The 22,162-nt window shown below is 32.3% G+C and overlaps 5 protein-coding genes across 16 annotated transcripts in view; 2 read left to right on the plus strand and 3 right to left on the minus strand.

Moving 5' to 3' along the window:
• LOC108753061 (protein cramped-like) overlaps positions 1-5,806 on the minus strand; it is an 18,781-nt gene extending 12,975 nt beyond the window's left edge. For all 5 annotated transcript variants that reach the window (XR_001939597.1, XR_001939596.1, XM_018494402.1 and 2 more), the window contains exons 1-7: positions 5,571-5,806; positions 4,406-4,666; positions 3,913-4,116; positions 2,859-3,049; positions 2,223-2,717; positions 1,927-2,091; positions 1,684-1,827 (exon numbers count right to left, since the gene is read on the minus strand). Coding sequence is in view for 3 of the 5 variants with exons in the window: in XM_018494402.1 (XP_018349904.1) it covers positions 1,684-1,827; positions 1,927-2,091; positions 2,223-2,717; positions 2,859-3,049; positions 3,913-4,116; positions 4,406-4,666; positions 5,571-5,757 (1,647 nt within the window). In the remaining 2 variants the exon portion in view is untranslated. The remainder of the gene's footprint in view (positions 1-1,683; positions 1,828-1,926; positions 2,092-2,222; positions 2,718-2,858; positions 3,050-3,912; positions 4,117-4,405; positions 4,667-5,570) is intronic.
• Positions 5,807-7,862: 2,056 nt separating this feature from the next.
• Positions 7,863-9,802, plus strand: LOC108752995 (nucleoside diphosphate kinase). The gene is made up of 3 exons (XM_018494272.1): positions 7,863-8,090; positions 9,099-9,200; positions 9,377-9,802. The coding sequence occupies exons 1-3, from the start codon at positions 7,911-7,913 to the stop codon at positions 9,605-9,607; spliced, it is 513 nt and encodes a 170-aa protein (XP_018349774.1). The 5' UTR covers positions 7,863-7,910; the 3' UTR covers positions 9,608-9,802.
• A 1,648-nt stretch (positions 9,803-11,450) lies between these two features.
• On the plus strand, positions 11,451-12,824 carry LOC108753026 (U6 snRNA-associated Sm-like protein LSm5). The gene is made up of 3 exons (XM_018494336.1): positions 11,451-11,583; positions 11,675-11,871; positions 12,719-12,824. The coding sequence occupies exons 1-3, from the start codon at positions 11,538-11,540 to the stop codon at positions 12,749-12,751; spliced, it is 276 nt and encodes a 91-aa protein (XP_018349838.1). The 5' UTR covers positions 11,451-11,537; the 3' UTR covers positions 12,752-12,824.
• Positions 12,825-12,884: 60 nt separating this feature from the next.
• On the minus strand, positions 12,885-14,518 carry LOC108753027 (serine/threonine-protein kinase mos). Its single transcript, XM_018494337.1, has 5 exons — positions 14,439-14,518; positions 14,191-14,375; positions 13,675-14,069; positions 13,595-13,600; positions 12,885-13,181 (listed from the first exon to the last, which is right to left on the minus strand). Exons 1-5 carry the CDS (start codon positions 14,516-14,518, stop codon positions 12,885-12,887), a joined length of 963 nt encoding a protein of 320 aa, XP_018349839.1.
• A 3,348-nt stretch (positions 14,519-17,866) lies between these two features.
• The window catches only part of LOC108753025 (band 3 anion exchange protein), a 39,613-nt gene continuing 35,317 nt past the window's right edge, over positions 17,867-22,162 (minus strand). For all 8 annotated transcript variants that reach the window (XM_018494335.1, XM_018494330.1, XM_018494331.1 and 5 more), the window contains 3 exons: positions 20,655-21,255; positions 19,392-20,499; positions 17,867-19,304 (listed from right to left, as the gene is read on the minus strand). In XM_018494335.1, coding sequence (XP_018349837.1) covers positions 18,635-19,304; positions 19,392-20,499; positions 20,655-21,255 — 2,379 coding nt within the window. In that variant the 3' untranslated portion in view covers positions 17,867-18,634. The remainder of the gene's footprint in view (positions 19,305-19,391; positions 20,500-20,654; positions 21,256-22,162) is intronic.

Raw genomic sequence — 22,162 nt, forward strand, 5'->3', positions numbered from 1 at the left:
TGAAATATTATTAAAATATTTATTAATATTAATTATTTTTATATTAGTGCAGTTTAAATTCACAATCCAGTAACGAAAATATCTTATCAATATACGTCTTGTGCTTAAATAACGTTTCGTATTATTTTATGTACATATCCAGTCTTACAACTGCACGCCAAAATTATTTTCAGTCTTTAAACATATATTTAAACTGAACCGGTGTAACAGTTTTACAAATTAAAATAAATGTTATGATACTTTTTAATATTCATATAATATTACAGTAACACTAAATAATGTTACTTTTAATAATCATGCAATATTATCAGAAGAGAGAGTGGACATATAATCATCTATTAATATTTCAAGAATATTATTTAATATTATATAATTTCAGTAAAACATATTTCAAATGTTACGTTTAATATTCTGGAAATATGCCTAAAATATTATTTAATATTAAATAATATTATGTGCCTATAGGATTGTAGCTCAATTATAATCCCGATTTTCAAAAAGGGGGACAAAATGAGGGTCACAAATGGAGGGATCTGGCTCAGGGACGGGAACAGTGGCGGGATTTGGTATTTGCGGCAATGAGCTTTCGAGTTCCTAACGCCTAATAATAATAATAATATAGGATTGTAGCGTCAAGTGGACCATAGCTATAGACTTATAAGATAGACCTAGCATGATGATCCTATGATGTATGTAAAATAAATAATTTTTTCCTTAACAAAGTTGTGTCCAACAAATAGTTTTTGTAGAAGAATAATACCCCGATTCTGCAAATCTTAAGTCCTAAACACAATGCGAGGAAAGTGATAGCGATAGAAATAGCGATAGTGATAGGAACAGAGGAATCCAACATATGGAAATGCATATGTCAATGCACATAGGAACACGGAATAAGGCAATAGCGATAAATTTCCGACGAGTTGGAATTCTATGTCTATGATCGCCTTATAGCCTACCAATTAACATTCAAATTTTTTATTCTGTTTTATATCATTTCATTCTGTGCTATAATCTTGAAGTAGATGAAAGAATGTACTACAGTCTATATACAAGATCAGGTTGGCATTTTTATTTCTTTTGCGGCAACGGAAGGCGATAATTATATATCGCTTATTTCTATGCTATTCGAATCACTGTTCTTGTTGCTGTCACATTGTATCTAGGGCTTTATATATTGGGCTTATTTTTACGGTATTCCTACCGCTATTCTTGTCGCTGTTGCTTCATATTGTGCCTAAAGCTAATGACAGTTCAGTATCATTAAGGGTGGAACCACAGAATCTTGTAATTACAGATCGGAATGCCTTTGCATAATGCATAACTCACAATGCATAAATAAATAAACCAATTGAAGTCCTTCATTTTTTTTCTTTCCATAAAATAAAAGAAAAAAACTCTGAAGTTGATTTTCTTACGCTTTATGCATTATGCAAAAGTGCTCCGACCTTTAAAATTACAGAATTGGAGCATAAGTTAAAGTCAACGAATGAGTTATTGTTACGGTGTTAAAAATGGTCCGACTTAATTTTTTCATAAGCAGCTCTGTGATTATTTTGGGTTTATTAGATTACATAACTTTTATGTCTTAAACATTTTTGTCTATTTTTATATTTTCCGAGATATTTCAATGTCAAAGTTAAAATTAAACACTCAATATATTGTATTGAATTTAATAATACTTACATCAAGTTGTGTCTTAAATGCGTCAGCTGTACCAATCTTATGATATGTTTGTGGAATGAGAGGTCTTCTAAATGTAGATTCTTTAATAGATAGGACTCGAGACGAAATTACCGTTTCATTACTTCCTGATGTATTATCGTATACCTAATAGAAATATTTTATAGCATTAAAAAAATTTGACTCGTCTTGAAATACAATTGGAATCTCTATATCAAAATGAGCAACATATCTGTTACATCTTACTTTGTTAGTACCATAATTATGTTTCGCCAGTGACAATAACTTTTGTAAAACCAAACATAGACTGTTATCATGTATAATACTCGATGATGCTGAATTAGTTGTATATTGTCCATTAGGTAACCAATCCCACCAATATTCAAGTATAATCTTTGATTCACGACCAAACTGTAAATTAAACTTAGAATATTAGAAGATATACTTCAAATAATGCAGTATAAATGTAAAAGAAAATTGCGATTACTTGATAACTGAGAAGATTAAATGTGACAAATAGTAATAAATGTAATGTTGCGCACCATTAGAAAAAGATCGCCCACGGTAATTGTGTTTGCTTCTTCGATGTTCCAACCCTTTCGAATTCTCTCGATAGTTTCTCTACCAGGAAACCTATTTGGTTCTGAATGATGTTCTGATGGCGGTTTTTCTGTATTATTTATAATCGTTGGTTTTTCGGATATATTACTTCCAGTTTCTAAGAGATCCATATCACTACTGATATCTGGCAGTGTACAATTTTCATCAGTGCGGTTTAAAATCTTTTTATCCGATTTATATCGTTTAATGCCCTTTTTCCCTACTCCTTTTAAATATTGAACAGAACCTAACAAATCTTCCCGTGAGCTTTTCAGACCGAGACGTTTTTCATATGAATTCAAACTGACACTATTGCTAGTAAGATATTCTCCAAGATTAACCATTGGCAAAGCAATTTTACATCCTTCTGGTGGGGCAACTCGTAATAAACAAGTATCTTTTATATCGTTAGCAACAAGATTTTCTACAGTGGAACACTATAAATATTTATAAGGATTATGAATATTCAAATAAATTTCATTGTGAATAGTTGAAAATATACAGTAACAAATGAGAAGAAAATATACATATAATTACGACATAAGAAAGCCAAATTGTTGCAATAGATATAAGGATACCGTAGTATATTTTGCGAGTCGCCATCGTTGTTGCAAAAATATTAATAGACTTGAGAGACGTCTCTGTATGGGGAGAAGTGTACGAACTCTTGGATTCATGGATGCTGCTTGTACTTGCCACCAAGCCATGTTGTTACGCGGTCGTAGTTCTATCACTATTCTAGATGGTAATTTAATTTCTTCCTGCCAATCTAAAATAAAACAAATATTTTAAATTTCAGTGTTAATTAATTTTTTACCATAAGTAATAAAATCAAGATATATATATATATATTGTTATGTAAATATGACTACGTTTATATGGCCCGATTTACACTGAAGTTACAACATCTGATGATGACAACTATGCTATTTTACAAAGTTGTTACATCAATGTTATAACTTGAAATCGTTTGGTAAAGAGGCTTAGTATTACTACATCGATGTAAAAAGGATGTGTAAATGCTGTGTCGCGATATTATAACTTCAGCGTAAATTGTACCGCGTAAATGTAAAAACTAAAAATTTACTTTGCTTGTTGACTTATTTACATTCTTTCATTCTTTCAGCTTGATGGAAACAAGAATTTATAAACCTGAACCTATAAATATGACTCATTTAAGTAGAAGTTGTAATATCAGAGTTATTAATTGTAAGTCAAGTTTAGAAGTCATGTAAAGTAGGTGATCAACTTCTTTTAAGGCAAAAAGGAACATTAAAACAAATTTAATATTAATTGTAATTAAATTTTAATAAATTCATTTTTTAAATAATTGCTAACGAAACATAAACAATATATTATATTATTGTATTTGTAAATAACTAATACCACTTAATGTATAACATCACACGAAATCATAACAAAAATTACATAAGTTATGAGAACATATTTTAATTTTTAAAATTGTATTTTTCTACTAAATGTGTTTTATGAATATCTAGATTTTTAAATAAAAAAAATCATAAAATTCTTCACACATTAGTTGAAAATTACATGTACATTTCACATTTATTTTACCTTTATTATTTTTAAACTTAAAAGAGGAACAACCCATATATTAAAAATTTCAGATACCTTCTAACTGGTTTAACTTTCTAAGTGCTCTACATATCGGTGTTTTAACTCTCATTGTTTTTCCTCTAAGTCTGACTTGTGTAGATCCCCAATATACCAATTCATTTAATCTTAAGTGAACTTTCTCATGAATACGAGGTAATTTTCTTCTAAGTTCACCATAATTTATTAGTCCATATAATTCCTGAGATGTTTTTTTAACATCTATATATAAAAGAACATATTACATTTGACAACATATTACATATTGACAGAATCATAGGATGTTTTTGTGGCTGAACTAATAATGAACTTTTGAAATTTAAAGTGAAATAGATATACATTTAATATTTGGCAAAAGGAAGACAGAGAATTCTAATACAATATAGTGTAGAAATAAAAGAACAGACCTGTAATGTATTTTCATCAATGGGTTTAAATGTTTGTACACATTGTATTTATATATTAATAAAATTCATGCATATTCATATTATGTTAATATAAACATATTAACCTTCTGAGAATTTAAGATGCTTTGATATTTTTAACCATGTTCTGTAATAAAAATGTCGAATTTGCTCTTTATTTTTTATCATGATGTCTGAGAGACCTCGTTTTTTTCCTTGATTTAGAAAATAGCTTTGTAAGGCATCGAAATCTTTGCCGTATTCATTAAGTGCTTTAAAAAAAGTATTTTTATCCTCCATAGACCATAATTCACAGGAACGTTTGAGAGATTTTACTTTAATCTCTACTGTCTCTTCCTCTTTTGCATCTGTTTAAATAAAAAAATTTATCATTTAATTTTAATATTGTAACAGTTAAAATATTTGTTATATAAATTATATGAATAGTGATATTTATTTAGTATATATATATATATATAATTATATATATATACATATATATTTCTTCCCTGAAATTCTAATAAAAATATACTCATTCGATGCGTTTATTCAAAATTAAAGAATTTTATTATTTTAAGATTTTTATTATTTTAAGAATGGCAAAAAAACGCGTCGGTCAGCCTCGCCAGTATCCAAAAAAATCAGAATTTTGCATTCATCAATGACTACACGGATCCATTTCTATCGATTTCAATTTCCAAGGAATTTCCTTGTTTTATTTCAAAGACGCGCAGCAGTCAATTTGTGCAACCAATAGAATGCTAGCATTTGATTGTAAATTGATTGCAATTTTTTTATTGTACTTTGTATAATTAAAGCACATAGTAATTAAGGCTTATCTTAATCTTTGAAGTCTCGAACTTTAACACTTAAGCCTATTCTACAATGTGCTTTTTGTTTCCTGTTTCTTGCCTTTTACTATTTTTTGACATCTTGTTTTTTGCTTCTTATTCGGTTTTTTGTTTTATGTCGCCCGAGATAGAAAGGTTAACTTTGAAAGAAACAAGAAATATGTAGCAAGAAATACAATTGTCGATAAAACGGTTGCAAAGGAGAAAAAAACAAAAGGTGAAAAGCAAGAAACAGGAAACAAGTAGCACATTGTAGAATAAGCTTTAATAACTCGATTCATGAGACTGACTGTCACATTTTTCTGCTAGATTCTTTCATTTTCAGTGAATACGCATTGAATGAGTACATTTTTCGTAAGATTTTAGGAGGACGGAAGGAGGGCACGGGAAGGCTATTTTAAACAATTATCTGTAAACAAACCTTTTTTCTCAGTGTTGTTAACATCGTTGTCAATTTTGAACTTTTTAGCACCGCGAACAACACGAACTTGTGTATTCTTACTATCTATTAAACATTTTGTATCCAAATATATTTGATTCACTTGAGAACACAATGGAGTCACATTACCAAAATCGGTATCTTCACATTTTGTAGGATCTTCTATCATGTTATATATTTGTTGCAATTTACAAGACAGATATTTTCAATATGTTTAAAATCACAATGAATGCTGAAATATTTGAAATTTAGAATTAATTGCAACAAATTGCAGAATATATAATAAGCAAATACACGTGTAGAATAATTTGTGCAATAATTTATTATTACTTTCTAATGTCAGTAAACACCAAGGGCCAGGAGTATTTTTCTTTAGCTTCTCTTTTGTTGGATAATCGGATAATTCTTCAGTTGAGTTTTCTCACTACTAATTTTGATAAAATTATCACTCGACATGTTTTTCCATGAAGATGAAACAACCGAATCCAACTGCAACTAAAAGAAATTTTTCCTGGCAGAAAATTCTACCTTCCAGAGGAGCCAAATTGTCGTCTTGTAATGCTGAGCCACTATTTGTAGCGCTATCTACCAAAGTAGGATGAACTTTTTTGCCAAGAATTTGACAAAAATACCAAAATTCACGGTCACTCCCCATCCCACCCAGAACCTTACCATATAACGCCCCGCGCCATAGTCCATATCACCGACAAGATACTATAATAAAGACCGACATCCTTACGGGAGTTTGCTTCCATGTGAATATTGAAGTGAGGCTTGGTTCATGATATCTCAAGGCTGAACTTAAATAGATCTTAAATATAAGATCTGATTATGGCTGGTATTCATAGTCAGTTCTTATATTCAAGATCGTCTTAAGTCCAGTCTTGAGGTGTTACGAACCAATCAGAGGGCCGTATTAGCGTCTTAAGACATTACTTAAGGCCGGTATTCATAGTCAGATTTTATATTTAAGACCATCTTAAAAACGGTCTTAAAAAGTCACAAACCAATCAGAAGGCTGCATTAGTTGCTGAAGACATTACTTAAGACGATCTTAAAATAAGACTCAACTATGAATATCGGCCTAAGACGATCTTGAAATAAGAACCGACTACGAATACCGGTCTCTGAATACTGGCCTAAGAGTTGAAAATTGATAATAGCGCAGTAATTTTATGATTTATTAGTTTAGCGGACATGCATTTAGAACTAAATAATACTCGATTTTTCTTTAAAATTGTGATTTCAGTGCTATCATCAAATTTTGATTATCAACAGAGATGATAACTGCAGAAAAAAAATTGTAATTTTTCTGCAATATATAGAATATTATAGCTTTACAAGTATAGCATATTTATTTATTATGGAACATTTATGTAATAAAAAAATCATGAATTTAATAATGTATGAGCCAAATATTTATGTTAATAATAGCAAATTTATATCAATTGTTGATAATGTCAGCATTCTTCAATTACCTCCGAGCTCCTTTATATACCGCCGAAAATTTGCCTAGGGTTGACGGTTTTTAATAGAATCTCGTCGGTGCTACTACCCTCTGACAAAGTGGATGTAAACTACATAGCAACGTCCATTTGTCTTGAAGCTTAAACACAATAGGCATAGGCAACAGGGGATATAATATCGAACTTACACACCAGAGCTCTGATTGGACGGTTCGTTATTCTTTGTTGCCTATGCCTATTGTCCGTATATATTGTGTTTAAGTCTTTAGGGTACATCGTTCACTTTTCAAGGCTGGAGATGATAAATATATGATCGATATTTGGTCCATACATTCGTGTAGATTACATGTAGAGTGAACCTACTGTGTCTATCTAGTGTGCAGTAGCCAGCTAGAGCCATCACTTGTTCCGTGAACTCTGAATCAGAATATTGTTAAACAGTATTGTTAGACAGGCCAGATTTCAGACGCATGCGCATCTAATGCAGCTTCAGTAACGCTTCAGTAATCGATTATTCGTAAATAGGAGATTATTAGTCGCCTATGATAAATTCTTTCAAAAATGTTAAAAAAAATGTTAAAATGTTAAAATTGTAAAATATTAAAAATTTTAATATATTTTATATATGTATACATATATAGAAATATATTATATATTTAAATATATGTAAAATATGTAAAATATATTGAAATTTTCAACATTTTTAACTCTAAGGGACTAATGATCTCCTATTTATTAGTGACCGATACGTTACTGAAGTTACGTTGGATGCGCATGCGTCTGAAACTCGGCTCGTTTAACACACTGACCGGAACCCGGAAAGCAGCCTTTGCAGTTTGCGACACGTTGGTATCGCATGTTCTTGTGTTCTATCTTGATTTTGCTACTGCTTATCTCTAAATTAATTATGACGGAAAACAAGGAGCGTACTTTTATCATGGTTAAACCAGACGGTGTGCAGCGTGGTCTTGTCGGCAAGATTATTCAACGATTTGAGCAGAAGGGTTTCAAATTAGTGGCTATGAAAATGTTATGGGTAAGTGTTGGTATTTCGTATATAATTTCATTATGCTTGTGCTCTAACTTCACACAATTCGAGAACTCAGTTTCTACAACTCGCGCGAATGTGCCAATTTAGCACATCTCGATAAATTTATCGAACTTTTGAAAACATATATTGGCTACCTATATTGGATTTAGAATAAAAATTAGAAATAGTTTTATTTCTCATTTCGATTTTCTATTAATCTATTGTATATCAGTTATTCAAAGTATTTTAGAATCAGAATAATGGCGATTGGTATTCAAATATTATATTAAATTTATGGATATATAATGAAATTATTACAAGCAAAAGTGACCTTTAACGAAAATGTTTAATACTAATGTAGCATATCGATATATGTAACAATTCTAATCAAGCGACCTTGAAGGTCAAGAGCAGAATGGTTTCAAATATGTTAATATTGATAAAAAATCGATGCAAAAAAATGTATGTAATGTATTTTGTGTGTAAGTATATAATAAAAAATAATATATAAAAAAAATAAATGTTAATGGAAGTTATAGTTAAATAAATCATTCAATTATATATTTTGAAATCAGATTAATTTTCTGCTTTAATTTTTAATTTAATTTTTTAAGTTTTATGGTTTTAATTTTTTTAAGTTACATCTATCATCACTGAAGGAAAACTGCAACTAATTGAAAGAATGCAATATGGTGTAAAAAATATTTTAAGGCCAAAAATTTGTTGTACATATGCTTATAAGCATAATAAATAACATGAGAAAATGTAAATATGAATTTTTTGTAGGAAATATAGTTTTTAATTATTTTTAAAGTAGATTATATATATAAATCTTTAATATCCTTGATTAAAAGACATCTACATTTCTCTAATTTGTACACCATAGGTCTGTTTTTTATTACTGCACTTTCTGAACTAGTACACACAAATATATATTTGTTTCACTTCAACTTATTGCATCAGTTCAGAGTGCAGCAATAAAAAAACAACAAACCTCATATTTTTGTGTTACAGCCTTCTGAAGATCTCTTGAAGAAACATTATGCAGATCTGGCATCAAGACCCTTCTTCCCAGGTTTGGTCAAATATATGAGCTCAGGACCAGTTGTGCCAATGGTGATTTTCTTATAGAATAAAATAATATATATAAATAAAGTAATAAATATTGATATTGTATAACAATAAATTTTAATTCATATCAATGATATCAATTCAAAACGAAATATCAATAATATGCAATTGAACAAACTTAGTTTACATTAATATACATGTTTATAAAATTTCTGTTTCAGGTCTGGGAAGGCTTGAATGTTGTAAAGACTGGCCGTGTAATGTTGGGCGAGACAAATCCTAAGGATTCTGCACCAGGTACAATTCGTGGTGATTTTTGCATACAAGTTGGACGCAATATTATTCATGGCTCTGATTCTGTTGAGTCTGCCAAAAAGGAGATTGACCTTTGGTTTGGCGAGAAAGAAGTGATTGATTGGACGCATACATCTGAAAAATGGATTTACGAATAAAAATTTGGTTTTTCTGACAGAAAACATTTTCTCAGAGGTTTTTCTATAGTATCTCTACAAGCATTTTCTTGAAGAGAATCTACTGAAGTCTATTGCTAATATGCAAATGGACTGAATTGTTTAGCAAGGCTGAGGTTCGAGAAATACATCTGATATTTGTAAGAAGTAAATAAAAAATTACTAAACTTTATCACACACAAGGTTTTTTGAAGTATAAACTTAGGATTGTAAGATAGAAATCTATGAGTTACCAAAATAACTCTTATTGAAATTCAGATATAAACACTATTGTAATAAGATCTGAAAGAAAAAGACATTTTATCAGAACTAAAAGGTTAATTATTTCAAAGATGCCAGAGGTCATCTATAAGTTATCGCCATGTCGTAATCCATTGATAAGTGTTTCATGAATTTTGTTCACTTTATCAGGAAAAGCACAGGATCAGCTATATGCTCTTCACCCTGATAAAATAAATAGCAAGATTCACGAAACATTGGCATTAGCAATAGATCACGATATAGTGATAAAGTAAAAATCGCCTATACACATTCAAATAAACTTATCAAGTATGCCTGTGCAAATCACTTGTATAAGTTTACTTGAACACGTGTGGTAGATAACTTCTGGATTGTAATGATTCACGCTGTAAAATCAACAACGAATCCGGCCAGTGTGAGAAGAAAGTGAGTGTTAAATTTGAAACAACCAGGCAGGCGCGCGACAAAAACAACTGTACAGTTATTTTGGCTTGGGCATACGACTTGAGCAAATATTAAGAAAATTCATTCGATATTCTTGCGTAAATAATTTGCACAAATAAATCGGAGCATCGTGTGTGGCATGCTAAAATTTAATCGGAACGTGTTCGCGCATTGCTTACACTTTTTACAGCATCTTCGCCTTCTCTTTCTTTAAGTCCATATATAGACTCAGGATTCATATTCATTATCCATTTATATGTAAATCCATTTCACTATCCTTATAGAATAATACATAATCGATATTCTTTTATCCTGTGGATGTAGTACAGACATGAACCACATCCACTTCGACAATACGGATAGTTTTATGATTGATATCCTGACCTCAAGGTTTTTGTTTGACGAGACTCATTAAAGCACACTTGTGTAGATTATAGGTAAAAACTCAGTTGAATCTCACTTTTCAGAATGCAAAGGAAACGCGCCAGCGTTCTCAACTCAACTGAGTTAGGCCAATATTACATGCGTCCGTTTTTTGTCGTATGACGAATTTTTCAAGCGTGTCAATTGGCTGCACGAGAGGATCTCTGACCTCTTGAAAAAATTGTACGACAAAAAACGGACGCATGTATATTGACCTTGTAACGTCACAAGTAATAGCTTCTGCACGCGGAAACACTTGCTGCGCGGCAAAATGTGATGCGGTAGCCAATAAGCTTGCAGTTCCTAATGTGTTCATTGGTTACCGCGTCTCATTTTGCCGCGCGGCAAGCGTTTCCGCGTCCAGTGTGAATCCAGCATGAGAATCGGTGTGGAAATGGAATGCAACTAAGTTCGTATATTATGCCAGTTGACTATCAGTACTGAAAATCTATAGTTTCTGTTACGTATACTATACTGTACTGACAACTGGCAGTATAATACGAACACAGCCTAAGTATGTATACTTATTTATGAAGCATTTATGTAATAAAAAAAGTCATGAATTTAATAATGTATTAGCTATTAGCCATATTAAATATTTATGCATTAATAATCGTAAACTTATATCATTTGTTGATAATGTTAGTGTTCTTCAATTACCTCCGAGCCTTTTTTTATAAGGACGATATTTTGCCCAGGGTCGATGATCTTTACGAGTATCTCGTCGGTGCTTATACTGTGGTATGCCTATTGCCTATTGGTACATTTGATAGTGATTGACGATTATTTCTTTGTATAAATCGTTATGACTGCTTCAGTTAGCACCAATCCGTCTACGTTATTACCTTTGGGTAAATGAATTTGTTCATATTTTAAATTATGCCAATAATGTTTTGCTTGATATTTGTAATCCAATGCGAATAATTATATTGTTACTTTTAGAACTAGTTGACAAGTGTATCGGTTCTCGAATACACATTATTATGAAAAATGATAAGGAGATTGTAGGAACTTTGCAAGGTTTTGATGATTTTGTCAATATGTTACTGGAAGATGTAACAGAAAGTGAGGCAACCCCGGAAGGTCGCAGAGTTACTAAGTTGGATCAGATTCTTCTCAATGGCAGCAATATTACTATGGTCATTATCGATAATATCTATCCAATGCTGATTCTACAATAAGTCGGTCGACCTAAATCAATAAAGTGAAAATCAGGGCATAATTCGAATATAATGGAAGAGTAACAGAAGCATAAACAAAATTTCTAGAAAGCAAAAATTAAAACGTCAAAATGTAAAAGAATCGTTAAATGCTTCTTTTATAATTTCATTGTTCAATTTTTTGCCTTCTAGAAGTTTCGTTTGCTGTTACTCTCCCATTACATCGGATTTACACTCGAATTTTTATTTTTTCATTAGGACGGCCAACTTGTATGACACAACACTTGTGAAATCATCTCATCCTTGTTGTTTATCAAATGTTAATTAAGGACAAACGAAAGGCCCGCGAGTATTGCGAGCGTTAAATTAAATGCATCCTAAAACTACCGATTTTCTTGAGACTGACTAAATTAGACTTTATTCCTTCCTCTTAATTAAGCTAAATGATTAAGCAATTAACAATTTGTGAACGCGAAAAATCTTAGTCACGTACCACAGTTACTATTTAAGTTAAGACTTAATATTTCCGACTGCCGACTCATTGTAGAATCAGCTTGAAGGTGCTTCCAGATGAATGGCCATTATATACCATCAACTTTGCATATATTCGTTAAATATTGGTTATCCAATATGGATAATTATTTATAATCATATATATATATGATGTCATATATGTGTATGATATTTGCTAATGTTGGCATATGTTGGAGGCATCTTAATAATTATGAGAAACAACACTTCTAATAGAATAATAGATCATAATTTTTGACATGATTAAAATGGAAAGTAAAATTTTAATTTTTTAAATTTGTTTATTTTGCTGCAGTTAGTGCCTGGTGGTGAGATGCCGGATACATAATACTTTTAAGCCATCATCCTGAGCGCACTAGATTTATTTCTATATTAAGATTATGATGAAGCATTAACCTCATTACTTATCGCAAGTAAGATTCGATATAAGCTTAATTGATCAAATAAATGTTAACTATGGATTACAAAAGATCTAGTCTACTGATTATTTCATGGAGCGAAGGTCTATCTGCGATATTCTGGGACCATGCCGCTCTGAATAATTCTTTGTATCTTCCATCGAACTCGTCATCAAGAGCTTCAAATTCAGGACGTGTTCCTTTTACAGAAATATATATGACAGTATGCATATGTAATCCATGGAAAGGTACTTCTCGAGAGAGCATTTGCCAAGCCACAATTCCTAGGGAATAAATATCGGTAGCGAACGTAGGTACATCTCCTCGAAGCACTTCTGGTGCTGCATAGCCTGGTGTACCCTGATAAAGAAATGAATTTTTAGAAGAGAAAACTAAATAGCAAAATTTTTTTCACTTGCATTATATTAAATTAGTGTATATTTAAAGCTGTTATAGAAATTAGTAAAGTTAAAGTAAATGTAGAAGCATATAAACATTAAACATCTAATTGATATGATATTGTCTCGTTACTTAACAGAATACTTATACATGTTGTATTATTGTATTTCATTGTTAAAGTTGATTATATTATGCCATTGCATTTAGATACTTGTATAAAGAAGCCTCTAATGTGCACTAATCTAATGTATACTAATTTAGTGCAATATGAGTGATGGAATTCACCAAAAATAAAAATCTCGCCATTATATAAACACATGTCTAATGAGTATATATGTATGGATATATGAAAAATGTTACAAAAATCATATTGCATGTATCTATAATTCTATTAGAAAATTTATTAATGTATTTTTGAGTGAAGATTCAATGAATCGCATATATGCGTGCATACTCGCGGTCTGATTGAAACGTGCGGTTCATCGGGTTCATCGACTAGTATAGAACTACCGAAGTCGGTTAGCTTAGCTTGACCGTTAGCTGCCATTAAAATATTAGTTGCTTTAACGTCTGCATGTATCACGCCAGAATCGTGGCAAAATTGAAGCGCGCTAGCGATATCTTTCCAGATTGAGACACGCTTTTCTTTCAACAGTGCCGATTCCTGCAGCCTGTCCTTCAATGACGTGCCGCATAGTTCCATTGTTATCAATGATACGCTATTGCCTTGTTCTATTCTCAATATTTTTACAATGTTGGTGTGTCGCAGGATAGTCGCATGTCTCTCTGAGTTTATTACTTCATCATCATTTTGTTTGCGTGGAATTATCTTGGCTGCCATTTGGTTTCCTGAGAAACGTGACAATAGTAAATCATATTTATGGATTCTTTTTCATTTCTCATGCACATGCAATTACCTCTAATAAATTTGACAATACATAATCTATTAAGAAAAATTACAGTAAAGCACCTTTGTAAAGTACTTTGTAGACGGTACCGAAAGCACCCGCTCCGAGCACAGAACGATGTTTCCTCGACAGACCGTTCCTGAGTAGTTCGACTCTATTAGGAGTATCGATATTGAACGGTGACAACTTTTCATCTTCCATCTTTTTTTCGTGAATGTTATCTGGAGTTTTTGGACTTGGACATACTCTAATAAATTATTATTCGTTTGTGGACTTTAGTTTAAATAACAAAAATTCTGACTGTTCTTACCTAACGTTTAACATAGCACTTTCTAGTGGCCGAGGTGATAGATGCTTTAGCGTAGACACGAATCTTCGTGGTGAAGCCATTTAGGTAATGATTATGATTTACGATACAAATGATTTTTTAGTGATAGAAAGAAGAAAACGTTGAATTCTTTCAATATCATTCGTATATAGAAAATGATGAAATTATTTACATCGTGTATATAGGAAAACGTAGAACTTAAAATCCATTCTTTGTATACAAACACATCGAATACAATAGGGAATGCTTTAGAACTCTTTTCCTAGCGAAAAAATTCTCATATGTCTCAATATTTTAGAATTCAAAATTATTGTTATAATTTTATATATTACTAAATTATTTATTTAAAAAAATAAAAATTAAGATGCTCATTTGATGTATACACGCATCTTCACATTCTCGCTTTTTTCATTGAAGAATATAATTTTTTTTAAAACTGTACGGTCAGTTTAGATACAAATTTTACGAAAATAAACGTAAATATGTGTTATAATTATAACGATTTTTAAATTTCTACTTTATATTTCTACTTTATAAATATCTCAATTTAAAAGAAAATATTTACAGGATAAGGTTATACCTTTAACTTGTAGTGTAAAATTTTATAAATTTAGAAATAAATATCTTCAAAACGGTGCGATAAAAGTCAATGAAATTTTTTCTAAATATTATTGATATGATTAACTTTTTTTACATTTTTATATATTATAGACGTGTCTTACGTTTCATCAAACGTGAGAATTAATCTCCTTCGTACTTTGTATCGCACTTTCAATATTGATTTTTAAAGTGTATTCTATAAATATCGGTTAGAATTAGAAGACTTTTCTTTTTAAACGTATGTGTCTTGCTTTTCTGCATCGTTTGATTTGAAATTTTATTCGTTTCATTTAAACAATTAGATAAATTGTTAATGTATAAAAAATAAAAACGGGTTATTTATTATATTTTTTGTTTGCTCAAGTTGACAAAAATTGATCGATAGACTAAAAAAATGTTGGTAGTATGTGTAAAGGCAAAATTAGTTGTAAACATGATAAATTTCATATTTTTATTAATAAAATAAAGCGATTTTTTACATTTAACATTACGTAATAATTAATAATATAATGATATTATAATCATAATTGTTAGTCATTTACACCACCTTGAATAAATCCAAGTCACTAACTAAAGAAACGTTTCCGAAACTTTAATTCGATTCAATAAAGAAAATTGTCGGTGGCTATTTTAAATTTTATTATAAACTGTCAAATCTTAAAATTACTTGAATTGTTATTTAGAAATTCGTATCTGTGTTACGATATTCATCACTCCACGTTTTTGTTCAACAAGATAAAATTCCCTTCCATGGTTATATTCAGATTCCACTCCCACATATTATCCTTGTTGTTCATTAAGTGTTAAATAAGTATAAAATAATATGTATACTCTGATTCTGTAACTTCTAACAACAGTTTGATATTGATATGTTGTCGCTATGTACTATTTATAATGTCAGTAAAATGATACTGACAGTTGTTAAGAATTACAGAAGTAGGATACTGGATGATATTTGGATGGGAATTTGAATATGGTTTTGGAAGGGATTTCACATGTTTTTTATTTAACAAGGTAAGATCTAGGAGAGCATCTCCCAGGATCTTATTTTGTTGAACAAAAAATATCTGAAATCCTTTTCCAAGGCTGTGTTCAGATTCTCACTCAAGTACCATCAAGTATCATTTTATTCTTGTGTTCTTCACTCTATGTTCACCGGTTGTTTAATAAAGATAGCATAATACCTGGGAGGCACTTGGGAGAGAATCTGAACAGAGCTGGGAGGGGGGCCTTATCTTGTTAAACAAAACTGTGTGAAATGACGACAATGGCGTAACATATATCTATACGAATTTCTAAATAATAAATGACTTCAAGGTTTAATGGTTTCTATGAAATTTAAAATCGATCTACAAAACGTATATATACTACATATGCAGAATAAGCATATAATTATATAATATAACATTTATATACTGCTTTCTACATATTTTTGAACTAATCGCAGAAACGCTAAACCATCTAATCTCTTGGAATCTCTTTTCTGAGAGATATTCTGCGTGAGAAGTATTGAGAGTTATTCTGCACATCCTTCGCATAGGCAACATTTTTATAGAAAAGAAGGAAGGAACTTGGAAGTTAGCGGTTTGATAATAGAAGTAGTAATAGAAGCCTGTGGAACAAACGGAATAATGTAAACACTTTGGAATTATACTATATATACTGTTTTATTAATGAATATACATGTACATATGTTTTCATGAATATACACGTATGTACATATATATTCATGAAAGAAAGAAAAGAAGAACGATCTGTGAAAATGTCATTTCTTGAAAATTATAACTAATCAAGCATTGTTTTCGTAACATTTCCATTTTGCTATCCTTACGCATGTGCCATTATATAAACTCTTGATAATGGACACTGCATCATCAAGTGCAAACGTTAGACTCTCAGAGGCATCAATTTTTCGCTTAATTTAAAAAACGCAAAGATATGTCATTATAAAGCATGTATAGGTAATTAAAATATTTCGAAATACAGTCAGGTTATTTACATTTAAATTTTACGCTAAAAAAATAATTGAAATGTATAAGCAGATGTAACTATAATTATCAACAAAAATAAAAATATTTATAAAATATTTATATGCGTTCCAAAAATCATGAAAATTATGGAAAAAAATTCGGCAAAACAAAAAAATAAAAAAATTAGTGCAAATGATGTCTAATAGTCTAATGACTGTTGAAAATTCTTTCTGTGTCATACTAGAGAGAAATCTAAGAGAGGATATGAAAGCCTTTTTCCTGTAACCGCGAAATGCCCTCACGCACTACTGCGCTACCCTCTAAAGAAGTGGATGTAAATTACACAACAATATTCATTTTTTTTTGTGGTCCTCCTGATGAAAATAAATCGCTAAAATTTCTATTAATTTCATATCTTTTATTTATTTCAGCGATTTATTTCCATCAGGAGCACCGCAAAAAAAATGGATATTGTTTGTAGTTTATATCCATTTCTTCAGAGAGCAGCAGTGCGTCCTCTGCGGGGATAATTTGCAATTACAGGAAAAAGACCCTCATGTTCTCTCTTAAGTTTCTTTCTGGTTATACATATACTTGTATATAATACACTCATCAACAAAATTATCGCATAAATTTATATCAAAATTTCGCATAAATTCAGCATAACTCCGCGAAGAATGGTCGCATTTGTCTTTTTTTTTTATTCTTCAAGGATAAAGTCTGAACTTTACAAAGCTTTTAATGTATTTTGAATCTATCCTTACTTTTAATGGCTTTTAAAAAAACACGGATGTGTTTGATCTGATGAAAAAAAACTTTTAAATGCAACTATTTTTCGTGAAATTACGGTTATTTGAATTTATGCAAAATTTTGATATAAATTTATCTATGTGATAATTTTGTCGACGAATGTATACACACACACACGCGCGCGCGTGTGCATATATATACATCATATCTTTACTTGTATTATGTATACCGGGTGTTTCAGATTACCCGTGCACCCTCTTTCATTTTCGCAGGATAAAAAATGAATTGTTAGTGCAAAAATGAAAATAAGATACAACCAATAACTTTAATCTGAATGACAAATGTTAATGTATGCTCTATAATTCGAAAAGTACTCAATGGAAAATAACTTTATTATAATGTTTTGAAAAGCTCTTGAGAGCGGCTATTAGTTACTGAAATAAAAAGTTGGGTGTTTTATTAAAGAAAATTGACGTGACCTTGACGCTACCTAAGATCAAATTAATAAGATTAGTAAATAGATCTTTTCAAACTCTACAACTTTTGTCTGAACACTTTTACGATTGGACCTTATCCTGCGAAGATGAAAGGGATGTACGGGTAGTCTAAAACACCCGGTGTATATATGACATTGCTTTCAGCTACCTATCAATGGACTCTATTAATGGACGTCATATTCCAATTTGATAAAAGTAATAGAACTCTGTATTTATGAATTAGTGGTAGATAAGAACTTTGAGAGATGCGAAATAAGTAATGAGTATAGATAATTTTGGAAGTACATGAATTGAGAGAGAAAGAAACGGAGGGGGAGGGAGGAAGAGAGATGTGGTATTGGATAATCGATTAAGGCACAATCTAACCAGGTAGAGGAGCTTCTTCGTAAAAATCCAGCTCATCCTCGACATCGTGTTCGGATCCTTTACTATCGAGAGCACGTAGCTCTGCAGTAGTGAAGAAATAGCTCATCTGAGCGCGCAACGGTATCATCAGAATAAGGAAGAAAGGTAAGGCCAGGGCGGCTCTGGTACTTTTGACAATCCACAATACAGTTAAGCACAAGATTTGTATGAGGGTGAAAATGTGCATTTTATAGGTTTGCACACGGCGTACGTAATTTGCCGTGCCATGGTGCTTGACTGGCATGAAAAACAGTTTGACGCGGTCAAATAGCTGTACGCCATTCATTGATGAGATCCCCATATAGAGAAACACACCAAGAAGGACGGACATCGGTACCCGCCGTAACAATGGTGCCATCAGCACACTCACGCCTATAAGTATCGCGACCAGGAGGGCGCTCACCCTTTGTTCCTTCACTTCAACGATATGCGGCTTGTCACCAGGCGCGTGAGTGCGTGACATTACGGTTAGGGCGGATACGTGGGTGAGGGAGCGTACCGACGCAGCGGAGCACCAAGGTGCACCCATCAGTCCACATCCTATATTCATCAAGCACACTACTACGATGTCCATATGATAGCCAGCGCCCTTTCGCAGTTTTCGCTCCTTTTTATCGATAATCAATCTGCAAAACGAACGATTAATCAGAAACGCAAACATATTTGACAATTAAGCAAGTGATTTTATTAAATGTAATTAAATTTAAACTTACTCCGATATTTGAGTCTCCATAAAAACCAAGATGTAAACCAGGAAAGCTGGCACCACGCAAGCTAGAGCCATCCAAAGCGGTATAGGTTTTTCATATCCGATAGGAGATACGAACCAATTTCTATCGGGCATAGTTGGGGAAAGTCCTTCGGGTACCAGCAACTTTTCCGTCTTTACCATAAGTAGATAGTCGATCAAAACAAAAACGACAATGCTAATAGGCACGCCGAAATCTCCGAAGGCTCTTCGAGCATTACGGCCTAAGTAATGGCTGTTGCGAAAGATTCTCAAGTAGTAGGCACCCAGGAAAGTGCCTAGACAAAGGATAGTACACATTAAAGCTGTATTGGGTTGATTAATTGGCAGCCTAATTCTATCATGACTCGGTAGAAGTTCGCGAACGTTTTCCAAGCGTAGGGTTTCTTCAGTTCCATTCCATGGCGATTGAGTAACCTTCATTTCAGCAACGTAGAGCGGATAAGTTATATTGTTGGTGTCCGGCCCAAAGCTGTATTCGTGAAGAAGAGGATTGCGCACGAAGTAGTTGTAAAGCTTCATAAACGTTTCAACGATATAAATGATAGAAATCAATCCAGTGAAGATCTCCTCGGTGAAGCGCGTGAAGAGTCGCAAGAGAACGGAACCTTCGATGCAGGCGATTGCCAGGGCGATGATACCCATCCAGGCGCCAACATATACCCGTACGGTGAGAAACTCAAGTTCGTTCGCCAAGCAGAAATTGTATAAGCTCTCGTCAAAGAGCAACAGCGGACCAGTCGTGCCGATAATCAAAAGCGGTTGAGTGCCGAGCAATGCCATTATCACGCCCGTCCAAGAACCGGAAATAAGAGTCTCGGAAATGCCTATTACATTTTGTGTCTTATCACTTATCAAGCCACCGAATGTGATGGCGCCGCATAACGCGGCGAAATACATGAAGATAGCTGCCGCGAGACAAGATGAGCTCAAACCATCCTTAAAATCGGATAAATAGAAAGGGTAACGACGCTTAATGTCGTTGATGAGGCCACCGAATGGTCGTTTCGTACGTCGCAATGGATCATCATCGTCTTCTGATGATTTCTTTTCCTCTTCGCCGGCGAGAAGAGCTGTTACACATACATTACATTATAGGGGATAATAATTAACTAAAAATAAAAGAACGAGATCGATAAGTAAGAATTGAAAAACAAATATTCAATTATCAAGATATTTTCTTATAGAATTTTAAATTCTTGTTTATCGAATTACTTGGAGAAATTACCTTTTTTTGCGGCTGCCTCATCTTGTTCCGGTTTGCTTTTCTCTTCGAGCGCTTTCGCCTTCCGATTCCTGATAGCCTCACTCTTCGCTTTAAGCTCACCGAACGGTAGCAAAGCTTGTCTTTCCCAATTGCCAGGTGGCAATACAATCGAATCATCTAGAAACTCGTTAATAGCTGAAAGCAACTCTCGTCTCTCGTTGGCTTTATAAGCGACTTTGTGAAATGTCGTGTTTGCCATCAGAGTGGAGATGGACCGGCCAATTTCGTGATAATCCAGATCTGCATTTCTCGGTCCTAATAAGGTAAACATAAATCTGACCGGTATCGTGATCTCCGTAATGGACGGCATAAGTACACCTTCGGCTAATCGTACAAAGGCTATCGTTGGCTGATCCAAAAAGTCGACAGCACCGACAAGTACGACTGTTGCCTCAGCACCGGCTGGGATTCTTTTGAGGATGTAATCATTGTGACCTTTCTTTAAGTCTTCGTTACTGCTCATGTACGTTAACTCTTCTTTCTCTCTGATATCGACCATTGTATGATTGCTGTCGAGCGCCAAGTTCGATGATACGATCTTCGGCTTCGCATCGTGTAGATTCTGTTGGATGTTTCGAAATTTTTATAGAACAATCTAAGAACTTTTTATTTCCGCCAAAGAAGGATTACATAAGTCTTCAAAAAGAAAATTCAATGAGTTATTTCTCAATATCTTGAAATCAGAACAACTTATATCATTGAATAATTGGAACTAATCTATTTGTCTATCTAATTTCATGATATTGTTTAATTTAATGAAGAAAAATGTTTAATAATAATGTGAATTTCTCTTATAAAAAAAAGCAATGATTGATTTTTTTAAGTTTATTTATAATTAATCAGAGAATGATAATATATTGTATAATACTAGAGAGGAGTGTAATTGCACTCTCAACAATTATTTTTAGCTCAAGTACTACACGTTTATGAAAGATATTAATTGAAGTGAACATCTCATGATAAGAAAGTATGCTTGTGATAGAAATAATTATAATTAAGAAGTAAGAAAAAATACTCATGGATGCACATTTGCAAGATTGTATTAAAAAATACGCTATAAATGAAGATTGATCAGGGCTGTCACAGAAAATGAATTTTAAAATGTCTTGACTATTTCAGGTTTTTCAAATGAAAATAGAGTTTCCCGTAATTAACATAAATATGTAAGGTTTAACATACACACACACACGCGCACGCGCGCGCCCGCATATAAAATATGTTTAGACAATAATTTTAAAATTTAAAGAGCTCTATTTACTGGTCTTATCAGTTTGATTTCGAGTGGCATTGCCAAGATCAGGTCAAGGTCACATCGATTTTTTTCAAACGGAAATCCCCACTTTTTATTGCACGTTCTTGTAGCTCGAGAGTTTTTCAAAACACTGTGATAAAATATTTTTTCATTAAATATTTTTTTAGTCATGAGGCTTGAAAGTTATAGTATCGCTGGAATTACTATTATTTAAGAT

This window comes from Trachymyrmex septentrionalis, unplaced genomic scaffold (assembly GCF_001594115.1).
Source record: "Trachymyrmex septentrionalis isolate Tsep2-gDNA-1 unplaced genomic scaffold, Tsep1.0 scaffold63, whole genome shotgun sequence".
NCBI classification, from domain to species: Eukaryota; Metazoa; Arthropoda; class Insecta; order Hymenoptera; family Formicidae; genus Trachymyrmex; species Trachymyrmex septentrionalis.

Coding starts and splice junctions, on each gene's coding strand:
- LOC108752995 (XM_018494272.1), top strand. CDS start 7,911: ATGTTCTTGTGTTCTATCTTGATTTTGCTACTGCTTATCTCTAAATTA. Junction 8,091..9,098: donor TGGCTATGAAAATGTTATGG/GTAAGTGTTGGT, acceptor TTTGTGTTACAG/CCTTCTGAAGATCTCTTGAA. Junction 9,201..9,376: donor CAGGACCAGTTGTGCCAATG/GTGATTTTCTTA, acceptor TTTCTGTTTCAG/GTCTGGGAAGGCTTGAATGT.
- LOC108753026 (XM_018494336.1), top strand. CDS start 11,538: ATGACTGCTTCAGTTAGCACCAATCCGTCTACGTTATTACCTTTGG. Junction 11,584..11,674: donor GTCTACGTTATTACCTTTGG/GTAAATGAATTT, acceptor TGTTACTTTTAG/AACTAGTTGACAAGTGTATC. Junction 11,872..12,718: donor ATGGCAGCAATATTACTATG/GTCATTATCGAT, acceptor ATTTTGCTGCAG/TTAGTGCCTGGTGGTGAGAT.
- LOC108753027 (XM_018494337.1), bottom strand. CDS start 14,518: ATGGCTTCACCACGAAGATTCGTGTCTACGCTAAAGCATCTATCACCT. Junction 14,376..14,438: donor AGTGCTATGTTAAACGTTAG/GTAAGAACAGTC, acceptor ATAATTTATTAG/AGTATGTCCAAGTCCAAAAA. Junction 14,070..14,190: donor CTACAAAGTACTTTACAAAG/GTGCTTTACTGT, acceptor CACGTTTCTCAG/GAAACCAAATGGCAGCCAAG.